Here is a 12973-nt window from a genome sequence, read left to right as displayed (position 1 = left end):
CTTGACTCCTAGTCCCCCCTATCTTGTTTTCCTGTCGGCCAACAGTACTTTATTTATCAACCAATAAGACATCATACACACAGAAGGATCCTCCCACCAGGTAAGAAACAGACCATGCTGGAAGCCACAGAGGGGCTCACCTCACACCTTTCCCTTCTCCTGTGATGACAGAAGAGGGGAAGCTATAAGGGACATTCCCTGGACACTCTAGTGCTGACGTTTGAGATGCAAATTAAGCCACCTGCTACGAGCACTTGTATACTATGTCTAGCACGTCCATTAGCAGGCAGCAGTGTGAGTTACTTTAGCTCCACCTTCTGAGTAACAGAAAAGGTCACATTAGTATTTGAAAACAAAGGCAGCAGAGGCAGAGACAAAGACAGACATGAGTATAATGACAGCATTTGAGATCCCGGATATTGTGATGTCTGAAGTCAATCTTCCAACTTTTACTCTCAAACTGCTGAAAATTATTTTTTCTGGTTTTTTTTTTCTTGAGACAATCTCTTATTATGTAACTTAAACTGGCCTTGGACTTGTGGTCCACCTGCCTCTTGTCTCCCCAGCACTGTTTCAGTCCTTTCAGTTAGGCTTTTGCATCTTGAAATGAAAAACAACAACAACAAAAACCAACGAAAAACCCTAATTCTAAAACCAAGAATAATTTAGATTATTCTACATATATATATATATATATATATATATTAACTACTGTTTATAAGCTTATTTTTTAAAGTTATAAGAAAAAAATCTACCTCCCTTTGTTCAATAAAAGAAATGTGTACTGTGGATGGTTTGAAATCACTCATGAGCAAAATTAACCAACAGATCATGCTGTGAATAAGAAACAAAAGAGGGCAGCAAAGGTGTCAAAAATGGCCACAAAATAGTCCAAATATTAGACAAGGCCCCTGACGCTATACCCTGCTGACAAAACTCCCCAGGCACTGCCAGTGTCTTCTGCCGGATTGGGACTTTGACAGACAGCAGCTGCTCTGAAAACAGACCTTAGAGACCAATTTATGTTATGACAAGGTTTTATCATCAGTATCAAACAATTAATGGTGAGGAATAACCATAATAATGGTGGGATTCTAATTATATGTAGAATTAAAATAGATTATATTTTATATTATATATTATATGTACATAAAAATACAGCTAGGATTAATGAAGTAGGTGTCCAGTAGTATGATACGGCTCTTAATACTCACTGCAATTTATAAAGCAACAATCTCGTATTACAGTGCATTACGTCATGAACAAATATCGTGTTTAGAGAAACCGAGAAAAGCAAACCTTAAAAGCAATAAGTGGGCACCAAGTGTTGATCAGGAAGAACTGAAACAAGGTGAGAAAAGGAGTTGTGTGACAAAAACCACAGTAAACAAGTGACAAGCACAAATGCAAACACAGCTGCAAACACCTCAGGCTATAAAGAAACTCTATCAGAAAATAAAAATTGTTAGAGTGGGTTAGCAAAACTCAATTATTCTAGCAAAGTCCTTACATATAAGCACTGAGAAGCTTAAAGACTATTAAGAAAAGTATGTCATACATATGCTAGTAAGATTAATAGATGAACAAAACTAATGCCTAACAAACTAAAGAAGGAAGTATTATAAAGACACCAAATAACTATAAAAGAAAAATATCCTAAAGTCATTTAAAATGAAATTTGACAGACTGGAACAAAACACACAAATACAGTGAGATACTTTAAATATTTAGCTATAACTAACAGATTAAAAGATAATTAATAAAAATAAATAATACTGACCCACATAATGACCAACTTTGTCTAAAACTGTGAAGTTTGAGGATTAGGAGAACACTGTTAGCAGCAAGTACAGCAAATATATTCTTCAAAATCAACAGGACTTTTTACCAACAGGATATTTACTAGAAATAATTATACCCTATATAGTGGCTCATATATCAAGTCCAAAAATTTAAGAAAGTCTTTCAAAATATATTCTTGTTTCAATGAAATTAAACTAAAAAATAACTCAAACACTTGAGAACAAAATATTAGAGGACATTAGTCAAAGAAAATGTCATAAAAATCTAAATATATAGGGAAACTTTAACAAACTAAACTCACTTCTACACAAAGGTTACAAAATGACATTTCCCAACTACGCTGAGCTTTTCCTAGGCATGCAATATTGGTTTAGCATTCAAAACTCATAGCTGTAAAAGTAACTTTTAATAGATTACGAATTGTTCTAATTTGTTTTCTGAGGCTGTGATAGACACTATGACCAAAAGTGACTCAGAAGCAATGAGCTTACAGGTTTACACTTGCAGGTCACAGTCCATTGTTGAGGGACATAAGGAGAGGAACTCAGGCGTTGCACTAGAGGCAAGAATCACGGAAGAATACTACTTGCAGGTGTGCTCCCTGGCTGTGCATAGCCAGTTCTCTTAAAGTGCAGATCCACCTGCTTAGGGATGCTGCCACTTTCAGTGGGCTGGACCCTCACGTGTCAATCAAACACCTATCAAGACAATCTCTTACAAATAAACCACAGGCCAATCGGATATGGGCAATCCCCCAATGACTCTGGGCTGTGTCAAACTGACAGCTGAAGCTAACTAGGACACCCATTCTCGATTATGTATGTATGTAGGGATGGATTCTTACACATATAGTAATGATGTTGTATACTCACGTATATATAAGTCCATATATGATATATACATACGGACATGATATATACACAATACACAATTTGTGTGTCAGACAAAGAGTCGACCTTCTTTAATCAGATAAAGGTGTCATTAGAGGGACACTTTTGAAAGGACACTGAGATCCAGAGCCTTCCTATAGCCTTTTGCTTTCTGGCTGCCAAATGGTGAAGTTTTGCCCTGCCACATCTGACACCATGAGTCAGAACAAATCTTCCCCCCTTGTAAGTTCTCAGGAATTCTGTCCCAGCAACAGTAACAATAAAAATAATTCAATGCTTCACACACATGCACACACCTCATAATTAATGAAATCACCAAGATTCCTAGAGAGGTCAGTATAAAAGATCTCAGAACTACAAGCTGAAGATGAAACATATTCTCCCCTTTGAACACTGTGACTTCCCATCTGCTATCTGATTTTCTCTGTGGCATACATGTGAGGCAAGATTATTATTAAAAGAGGAAGACAGTGGAAAAGCCAGACAGAAGAATGAAACAGAACTCATGAAGAACGGGAGAGTTGTTCAGAGAAATGTAAGAAAACTGCCATTATGCTGACATCCCATTTGAAGGTGACAATGAATTTTAGCACCCTTCCACATGGCTTTCTCCAAGTGTTCAACTCTTGACTGACAGCATAAAGAAGGATAGCTGAGTCTCTCAGAGTTGGGATTTATCAAACAGATATGATAAAAAGAATTGCAAAGGGTTTGGGTCCCCTATCATCTTGACTAGTTAAGAAGGAAAAGGAAGTGAGAGGCCTAGTGGATGAGTAGATACGAGCCTTTGAGTGGCAATCAGAAAAGACACTGTTCAGAGAATGATAGCTACACCGGTAATCATGGAGCGGTTCGTGGATGTGACAGGTTCTTGATGAGATGAGGCATCCAAATTATGACAGAGAAGGAGGTTACAGATAACAAAGCCAGGTTTCTGAGCCCCAGTGAGGATGGACAGTTCTCCACACAGAATCTGAAACCACTCAAAGTGAACTCAGGCCTTACGAACTGAAAGAGATTGTGAGATGTCCTGCTTTGGGTGAGAAGCAAGCACAGCACAGATGAAAATAAGAGCAGTAAGAGGTAGCAGTAGTACAGATGAGCAACAGATGCCTCAAAAGAAGGATTTTTCAAAAGGAAAATGTGTTCCCAATCCAGTGTCTACGACCTCCCTAAGACCGATGTTCTTCTCCCAATTAAAGTGTTGTAATTTGGGGGCTGGAAAGATAGCTCAGTGGTTGAGAGCTTGTATGACTTAGGTTCCCAGCATCCGTCTCAGGTGGCTCAAGACTCCCTGCAACTCCAGCTCCAGAGGGATCTGTCACTTCTGGGCTTCACAGGCTCTCGGGCACATGCGTGCACATGCACGTACACACACACTTTAAAAGAAGTGATATTGCTTTGATACATTATACTGTTCTTTACAAAGAAAGGCAACTGTATCAGGTAAAGTAGCTACTATCCCCAAATGGTAAATACAGTAAAGTACCCCACAATGTGGGGGAGAGGGGTCATGCAGGGGTTATAATAAACATTTCCAAAACAGAGTTTAATTTAAAATGTTTTGTGTACATGGGTGTTTTGCATGCATGAATGTCTGAACACCATGTGCTTGCCTGGTGCCTGTGGAAGCTAGATGAGGTAACAGACCCTCTGGAAATGGAGTTACACATGTCTGTGAGACACCATTCGGGTGCTACGAATTGAACCCACGTCCTTTGCAAGAGCGCAAGTGCTCTTAACCACTGTGCAACTTCTAAACCATCTAAACTCACTAAACCATGATTTTAGTTTCCACCATAGCATGAACCAACAACCCTGGCATACCCTGGAGTCAAAACACTAAACAAGTTCTTTGCTTCCTATACAGACAAAACTGTCACAAGCCATATTTCTGGGCCTGCAGCCATACCAGGCCATTCCTGCCATGAGGGACTCCATCCCTCTGGACCCTTGAGCACAGCTGCTAGATTCAGCACTACCAGAGGAGTTTAACAAAATATGATGTAGTCAATGTCTAGCTACTACTTAATAATGACAATCTCCCCCACAAGGGCACAGGTGCCCACTATAACATGGGTTAGTTAATAACCATGGTCTAGCTACTACTTAATAATGACAATCTCCCCCACAAGGGCACAGGTGCCCACTATAACATGGGTCAGTTAATAACCATGGTCTAGCTACTACTTAATCATGACGATCTTCCTGAAAAGGACACAATGCCCATGTACCTCGGAGGGTCAGTTAATATCCGTGAAGACAGGGAAGTGCAGAGCAGGCTTTGGTGAGAGCACAACGATGGGTACAATCTCAGGAGTTTTATGTCATGAAACAAAACTTCAACTTTGCTCACTTATAGAAAGAAGCGAGTGACCTTCTTCCAGCCAGAGGCTGTAGATGGAGGCTTGACGACGTCTCAGGAAGGATTTGTGACAGTGCTTCAGGAGCCACGTGAAAGATGTATATCTATGGCTCCTGTATGATTTATGCTAAAACGAAGGCAGGCTGCAGACGATTGTGGCAGCGTAGAAGCTTCTAGAATAGTAATTGGAGGTCAGAGTGGAAGTTCATCATAATCACACTTCCTACATCCTAGGAGCTGGATTCTGGTTCATGACCATGAAGATGGCAATTTCAGTCATAAAGGGGTATGGGATTCAGTAAGCGATTTCAGTGAGATCCAAACCACCAAGGTTTTTTTAAACTCATAGGGTGCGGAGAGCTGACTATGTAGGCATCTCCAATATGTAAAAAGAGGATTCAGCATGGCATGATCTTACAGTGAATAAGTGACTTATAACAATGACCGGCAGGTCCAGCTCTCCTAGGACTCAGTTGCCTTCCCCTCGACCCCCCTTGTTGCCGATGCTCTGTCTGTGCCCACCCCTTCTCCACAGCAGCCTTCTGCAGGCTGTGTCCACCAAGGGAAAGGAGCCCTACGGTACATCGATTATCCAGAGCTGCTCTTCTGATGCCTTTGCTGATGCACGTAAGGGGGACGGCCTGCTTCCCGCTGGCACCCAGGATTATGTCCATGTAAGAATTCCAGGAAGACCAAGGAATTGCTGATTGTTGCAATAAAAAGAAACCAGTGAAGGCATTTAAGAAGAAATCTGCCTGCAATGGTACTGCAATTGAGCATCTCCATACATGTAAACCAACCTCGGGGAACCAGCATACGAACGTATGGCAGCTCCTGATAGACGGGGCAGGCTAAGGATGCCCAGCTGGAGGCACATGAGTTTTAAGTGCCTGCGGCACTGTGAAGCTTAAGTGAGGATTTTCTTGTAATGAGTAGCTTTTCCCTTCTGTCACTTGTCACACGTTTAAAACCCTCACAGCTTGTGTAATGTAACCATTTGGGGTCTACTTTTAACATGGACTAGTCTAACTCTATCACGAAATAAACTGAAAAGAGCCATTCCAAAAAAAAAAATGTTTACATCTAGTGTGGGATAGATACTGTTGAAAGTACAGTGAAGTCTTGATTTTGTGTGTGTTCTCTGCCTTGTAATTTTGTTATGTGATAAATATGTGTAAATATTAAAAAATCTGTTACATTTAGTTTGTTGTTGTTGTTGTTTGAGATGGGGTTTCTCTGTGTAGCTCTAGAGGCTGTCCTGGCCTCTAGAGACCAGGTTCTGTAGACCAGGCTGGTCTCGAACTCACAGAAATCCACCTGCCTTTGCCCCCAGAGTGCTGAAATTAAAGGTGTATGCCACCACTACCCGGATACATTTAATGTTAAATCAATCTACTAGGTCATTTTATTGTTTAGAAAATTTCCTAGCCAAGAAGTCTTGTTATTGTTTTGTACACATCTCTGTTTGGCACCTTTTAGCATTTTTGGTACTTAAGTGGCTTTTACTGATCCATCAGCTGCTAAAGAGGCTATGTGTCACAAACTGTAGTTTGCATCGTAGACCACACTCTTCTTCCGCCCACTCACTCATTCAGCATTTATAGCAGCAGCTTTCATCCTGTGGGTCGTGACCCCCTTGGGGGTGGCATATCAGATATCCTGCATAAAGGATATTTACATTATGATTCACAGAGCTATGAGGTAGAAATGAAATAAATTTTCTGGTGGGGGTCACCACAACATGAGAAACTATATTAAAGGATCACAGCACTAGGAAGGTTGAGAGCTACTGGTTTATAATATCCCGTAACTGTAGTTTTCAGGTATTTCGATTATGGCTTTTGGGGTCTATATCAGGATGCAAAGGAAGTTTCCTGGAAAATCCATGGTAGCAGTTTCTCTGGGGTCTTGTTTTTTAAATCCAAAGGCTCGAAACACATCCCCTGCACATGAACATTTGCTTGTTTTCATTCAATCGCTGTCTCTTCCCATCTAGTTCCATGGTAGCCAAAATGCTGGCAGTTTTAGAAGAGTTTTATGTTTCTACTTGATATCAAAATATGGTGTAGGTAACCCAGATGTTGAGGGACAGGTATGGGCGCTTTAATGCTCTCTGGCAGGGTTGCTCTATAAGCAGATGGATCAACCAGCTATGTACTCACAAAGCTGAAATGAACCAAGGTGAAAAGGAGACTCCCGGACAGTGTCTTTTACTGTAACCTGGTCATTTGGAGGATGCTAGTGTTTCTACTAAACCGTTGTAGCTGTAGTACTCGTTCTAAATTACTCTTCCTCCATCAACGTGCCTACCAAGGACTCATGTAACTGTGTTACAGCAATCTTCCCAGGTACATTGTTAGGTATGCGTGTGGTCTCAGAATGCACAGGGAGCACAGTATGGCCTGTAACGAACAGTGCTTCCATTACACTGCTACACTTGTATAACAGGCCTCGGGGGAAGGTCAGCTTTGCTTTGTTTTGCTTTTAAGTAGTATCTTTTGACAGGCGTTGGTGGCGCACGCCTTTAATCCCAGCACTCGGGAAGGCAGAGGCAGGAGGATCTCTGTGAGTTCGAGGCCAGCCTGGTCTCCAAAGCGAGTGCCAGGATAGGCTCCAAAGCTACACAGAGAAACCCTGTCTCGAAAAAAAAAAAAAAAAAAAAAAAAAGGTAGCATCTTCTACCTGTCCTCAAATACAAATCAAAACAGAATGGAGTCTTGCTTCAGCTTTGTTCTTACGCAGCAATCCAGTCAAGTAGTTTGTTTGGAAGGGAAAGCTGTGTGAGCATTTTTATTTAAAATAGATTTGTATTAAAAAGCACACATAATGATGGACAGTATTTCTGCCCCACAGATCACATTGTCCAGCAAAGAAAACAAAGTGGCTGGAGTGCCACTAACACAGTTGGAACATTTTAAAGCAGAACTCAAGAGACAACTGCAGAGGACTCAGGAATTCTGCACCCTTCCCTATAGAAATTTCCATACTCCATTTCTGCCCTGGTACCAATGCCGGGCCCATGTGTCCCACACCTTACCATAGACAGTTGTGAGCAACTGCCTTCAGATTTGAGGACAAGAGTCAAGCCTCACTTTTATTTGCATCTATACTTTGCACAGTGCCTGGTAGGAAGCAGACAGTTAAGTATTGACTAGGAATGGTTAGAGGACTGATGAATGACAAATACATGCATGTTTTTTGTGGAAGTCTAAATTCAGGGTGATTTATCTCGGAACTGGAGCTGAGGATGAACATAAGTGATTCCTGCTCTCCCTGGAAGCTGAACTGGTACTCAAGGAACTTTCTCCACTGAAGTATATTTTCTTATATTTATTACCAAGTACCAACAAAAGGAATTTCAGGTAACTTAACCAAAATTTGTTCATCAACTTTATAAATTGTTACTTAGAATGTTGATGGTTTTGAGAAAACATAAAGCTAAAATTTTGTTCCTCCAAATATACTCATGATTACCAAATTACCAAAATTATAAAAAGAAGAGACAATGTTTTTTATTATATGTAAAGACAGCTCTGTCAAAAACATGGGCTGCCAATATACCCAACAACAACTAGACAGGTGCAAGGTAAAATCTTAGTTCTTTAGTGGCAGCAGCTGCATTTCAAGTTCTCAGTAGCTACATCGGGACAGATACCTCTTAACTTAGCCATGTAAGTGGAGAGCATGTCTGTCACCACAGGAGCTGGGTTATATGGAACTATTTGCAAGTACAGGAAGATGCAAAATTCTAAACACATTAGCAATAGCAATATAAGTTCAAGTGACACTTTGGCTTGCTACCTAACAGGAAGATAAGATACATATTTAGAAATGAGTAACAAACATTCAGCAATGAAGGATCTAAGGTTATAAAGTTACATATAGTTATTTTAGCATTTTTACCACATTGAAAATGAAATACCTGCAAGATACTTTAGCCTTTTATTTCTCAGATCATGACATGAATCCAGAGAATGGAACAGGAAAGACAATCACTCTTATTTCAGACAGTTAGAATACCCAAATAAAGCTACTATTGAATTACAAGGACTGAAAACATATGAGACTCTTGGCCTCTGGTTTCTAAAGTTTATGGTTCTGTGTATTAACTAATGTTTAAGTAAGTACACTCAAATTTTGAAAGGCATTTATTTCAAAAATAATTTTTAAAGCACACAGGAGATGTATATAATGGTAAAAGTTGTTCTTTGAAATACCCCAATTCTCTGAGGAACTCAAATTAATTTCTCTCTAGAAACGGTGGCAATCGAATGGAGTCCTTTATATTTGTGAGAACAGGGGAAGATTTTAATGAGCCCAACACAAGCCCTGGATAGTCAAAACTAACAACAGATAAACAAACAAAAAAGCCAACAAAACAGAACTCCAAAACCCTCTCATTTATCTTTATGTCGACTTCATTCTTTGGGAGTATTTTTAGAACTAAGCTCTCGAATTACCTGTCTGTGGGAGGCTTATTCCTCATCAAACCAAAAATCTTACCTTCATATCTTTAATTAGCTCTTCAAACCAAACACTTCCCTACTGATAATTTTCTGAGTTCTAATTTTACTTTCAGAATGTTAGCATTTACATTTTACCTTTCAGCGGGCACTAAATAGTAAAATTTTAATATTTTGTCCACAGGGTCTAAAAGTAAACCCCAAACACTTGCTAAATATTCTGAAAGATGGATTAATTATTTAATGATGTAGGGTGCAGTCAGAACATGAGAGCTGTTCTTTACTGCTGTTACTAACATGACCTCAACCCCAGCTTCCTCAGAGGTCTGGCACTTGAGATGGGAAGGATGCATACACTGAGCTCTTAATGTATAGTTATAAAATCGTATTCTGTGTATCAAGAGAAATTTAAACAATTACGTTCAAATTTTAAGCCACAAAATTTCAAGAGTAATTCATTGAAAATACACAGAACAGTTAGGTGTGTAACGACAAGACATTAAAACATAGTGCAATGTCTTTGCTATAGAAGGACCTCGACACACACCAGCTAACTCTGCTGCAAATGAAGCCACAAAAGCTGACCCACAAATGCCTCATATGACTTACCCATGAGATGACATTTGCTATCTTCCTCTGACACTTCACCACATTTTTTCAAAGTATTATAATGATCTTCCGTTTCTATAAATAAACTTACACAAGATTCTGTCATAGCTACCAATTTAAATTAACACTGTCGAGGAGAAAACTGGTTTGGAAGCTGAGCAGCAGTAATGTATAGACTGCATGAGAGTGTGATGGGGAGGTCCTCCTGCATATATGTTTTCTTATTGGTTGATAAATCAAGCACTGGCTTGGCGTAAAGATTTATCGTTACAAGAGTGGATTACCATTAAAAGCACAAGAACTGTACAAGCACTTGCTAAGAAAATCACTGGGCTGATTTAAGTGTCAGGCACATTTTCATAACACAACTAACATACACGTTGTACAAGAGAAATGGGAATAGCAATGTCCAGTGGGTATAAAATTTATCCTTTGTGACTCTGGACAATAGTCACAGCATTTGCATAATTAATAAACAAGCATGGAAGTCCTACTTCTACACTGGCTTTTCAAAGTCTCCTAACAGCCTGTACACTGTTCATGTAACTTTCTGGAACAAACCTTACTGATGAAACATAAACCATAATATCTGACTTTGTTGTTTACATTACACAAAACGAATAGCTAGACCCTCTTCAGACAATTCAATTCTGCTTTATTCATACAGACCAAACGCCGCTTGCTTCAAGCTAATTCTAAGGCTAGCTTCATCCTTCAGTTATAAACACAGACACAATGGGAGATATTATTTACATAAACATGAACTAACCGTCGGGCTTACTTCAAGAGCTGAGACGTCATTTACCTACGGCAATGGAACAAACAGCAAGTACCTTTTAATTATTCTGAACTGTAAAATCTAGTATGACCCCTACAACTCCACGCAATTTTTTCCTTCACAACCTGTTACGCTACACGTGTATATGTATGTGCTTATATATCACATCACATTGCGGAACTGAAATTCAATTTCCACGACGCTTTTCTCTTGAGATTTTGTGTCAAGTCCTGAATGCCTGCACTTCCAGCTCTCAGAAGAAACCGCCCAGCCGTGTCTGGGAGCACCACACTTCAACTCCGGGAGACCTGAAGTTTTACAGGCACCCTGCCACGTCCCAGGGTGTCTAGAGTAAAAGCAAGCCTGCCTCACTTTTTCCTTTCTCGAATGGAGAAAGTGTTTTATGTTTGCCACCTCCACTCTTGGGAAGAAAGATCCTTCAGCACCGGAGGTTAATGTCACCGCTGGAGACCCACACTGGCGCTGGCTCGCTTGCTCGCTCGCTGGCTCGCTGGCCTCGTGACGAGACTGGGATGCATTGCTTCGGGAGATGCAGGAGTAAGAGCCAACTCAACCCCAAAAGCACACTTACCTGTAGCTCCCTAAAAGAGGGTCGGGGTGTCGGGGGCGCTGGGAGGAGGGGGAGGAGCCGAGGGTGCGATCACAAAAGGGACTTCTTTTCAAGGACCATATTTGGGGAAGCCTTGCAGACCGTGGCCGTCCTCCTCGCTCTGGTCAGAAAGGGGACCGCAGGGACCGCTCGCCCTGCTCGCCCCGCTCGCCCGCCCGCTCGCCCTCTCTCGGAGGAGCCCCGGCGCTCGGCCCGCACCCCCAGGCCGCAGTGGGGGAGGGGACGGAGGCGGAGGCGGCCGCCGCCAGGCCTGACCGGCGCGCGGCCTCGGGGGCTCGGGCCCGGGGCGTGCAGCGCGGCCCCACCTCCCGGGGGCTCCCCGCCCGCCCGCCCGCCCCGCCCGGTCTTCCCGCTCCACTCACCGCTCTCCACCTCGCTGCCTTTCTTGGCGATCGCAGTGTTCCCATGGCCCGGAGGCGGCGAGCAGGGGTGCCGGAGGCAGGGCAGGCCGGGGACGGAGGGGGCCGGGGCTGGGGCCGCCCCGCAGTCCGCCGCAGCTCCCGCTCGCGCTGCGCTCGCGCCGGTCGGGTGCGCGGGGCGGAGAGATGCGGCGAGCTCCGGGCAGCGAGCGACGGGGACCGCGGCGGCGGCGGCGGCGGCGCGCAGACACTCCCCCTTCCCGAGCCCGCCTCCCGCGCGCCCCCGGCTCCGCGCGCGCCCTGGCCGCCAGCCGCTCGCCCCGAGCGCGACCTCGGGCCCGGAGCGGCTCCGCGAGCGGGCGGGCGGGAGGGCGCGCCGGAAGTGACGTCTGCGCAAGCCCCCCCCCCGGCGGGTGGCAGCCCCTCTGAGCCGGGCTGGAGCGGCGACCCCGCGGTTCTCCGCCGCGGTTGCTCAGGCGGCACTCGGAGGCCAGTCCCCGAGGTAGCGGAGGGACGTGGAAACCGTTAGCTTGGGAGAACCGCGAGGGCTTCCTCGGCGTGGCATCCGGTGCCCTAGAGCCCGGCGGGGGGCACAGTGCCGGGGCTCGGCCTGCTCCTGCTTCCGGGCGGCCCGGGTTCCGCACGCGCGGGCCGCTCTCACCCGAGGGCGAGCCGTCGGGGCGGTGGGGGAAGCTGCACGCGCCCCTCTGCGCCCTGCGGACCCGGCGTCAGCCGCCAGTGCCCGCTCTCCGCTCCCAGCCGTCACTGGAGCTTCTGCCCTTTGCTCTCCCCGCACACCGGGTCCCTCACCTCCTTCCCGAGTTCGCACTCCGTGGTCCCGCCGGTCTCCCATGGGGAACTGTTACTAATTGCACGCTAGTCCTCTTGTGTGCATCGTTGCAGTTACCAACTTCGTGTGCACATTTCAAAATGAACACACTCCCAATGGTTGGCTCGCTTTTGTGCATCCTAGAGTGCTTGAGTTTTCTGTTAGCCTATTAGGTAGGTAACTACATGTTCCTCTAGTAGTTTCCGTTCTGTATTCATTTGAGCTTTTCTATGTAAGCACACATTC

At 43.7% G+C, this 12973-nt stretch overlaps 1 protein-coding gene across 1 annotated transcript in view; it reads right to left on the bottom strand.

The window, feature by feature from the left end:
* Prkacb (protein kinase cAMP-activated catalytic subunit beta) overlaps positions 1 to 12751 on the bottom strand; it is a 92420-nt gene extending 79669 nt beyond the window's left edge. Inside the window, exons 1-2 of the mRNA XM_035450668.1 lie at positions 12439 to 12751; positions 11902 to 12369 (exon numbers count right to left, since the gene is read on the bottom strand). Coding sequence (XP_035306559.1) covers positions 11902 to 12369; positions 12439 to 12751 — 781 coding nt within the window. The remainder of the gene's footprint in view (positions 1 to 11901; positions 12370 to 12438) is intronic.
* Between the last annotated feature and the right edge of the window lie 222 nt (positions 12752 to 12973).

This window comes from Cricetulus griseus (assembly GCF_003668045.3).
Source record: "Cricetulus griseus strain 17A/GY chromosome 1 unlocalized genomic scaffold, alternate assembly CriGri-PICRH-1.0 chr1_0, whole genome shotgun sequence".
In the NCBI taxonomy this organism is placed as follows: domain Eukaryota; kingdom Metazoa; phylum Chordata; class Mammalia; order Rodentia; family Cricetidae; genus Cricetulus; species Cricetulus griseus.
This window is presented reverse-complemented; position numbering and strand designations above follow the sequence as displayed.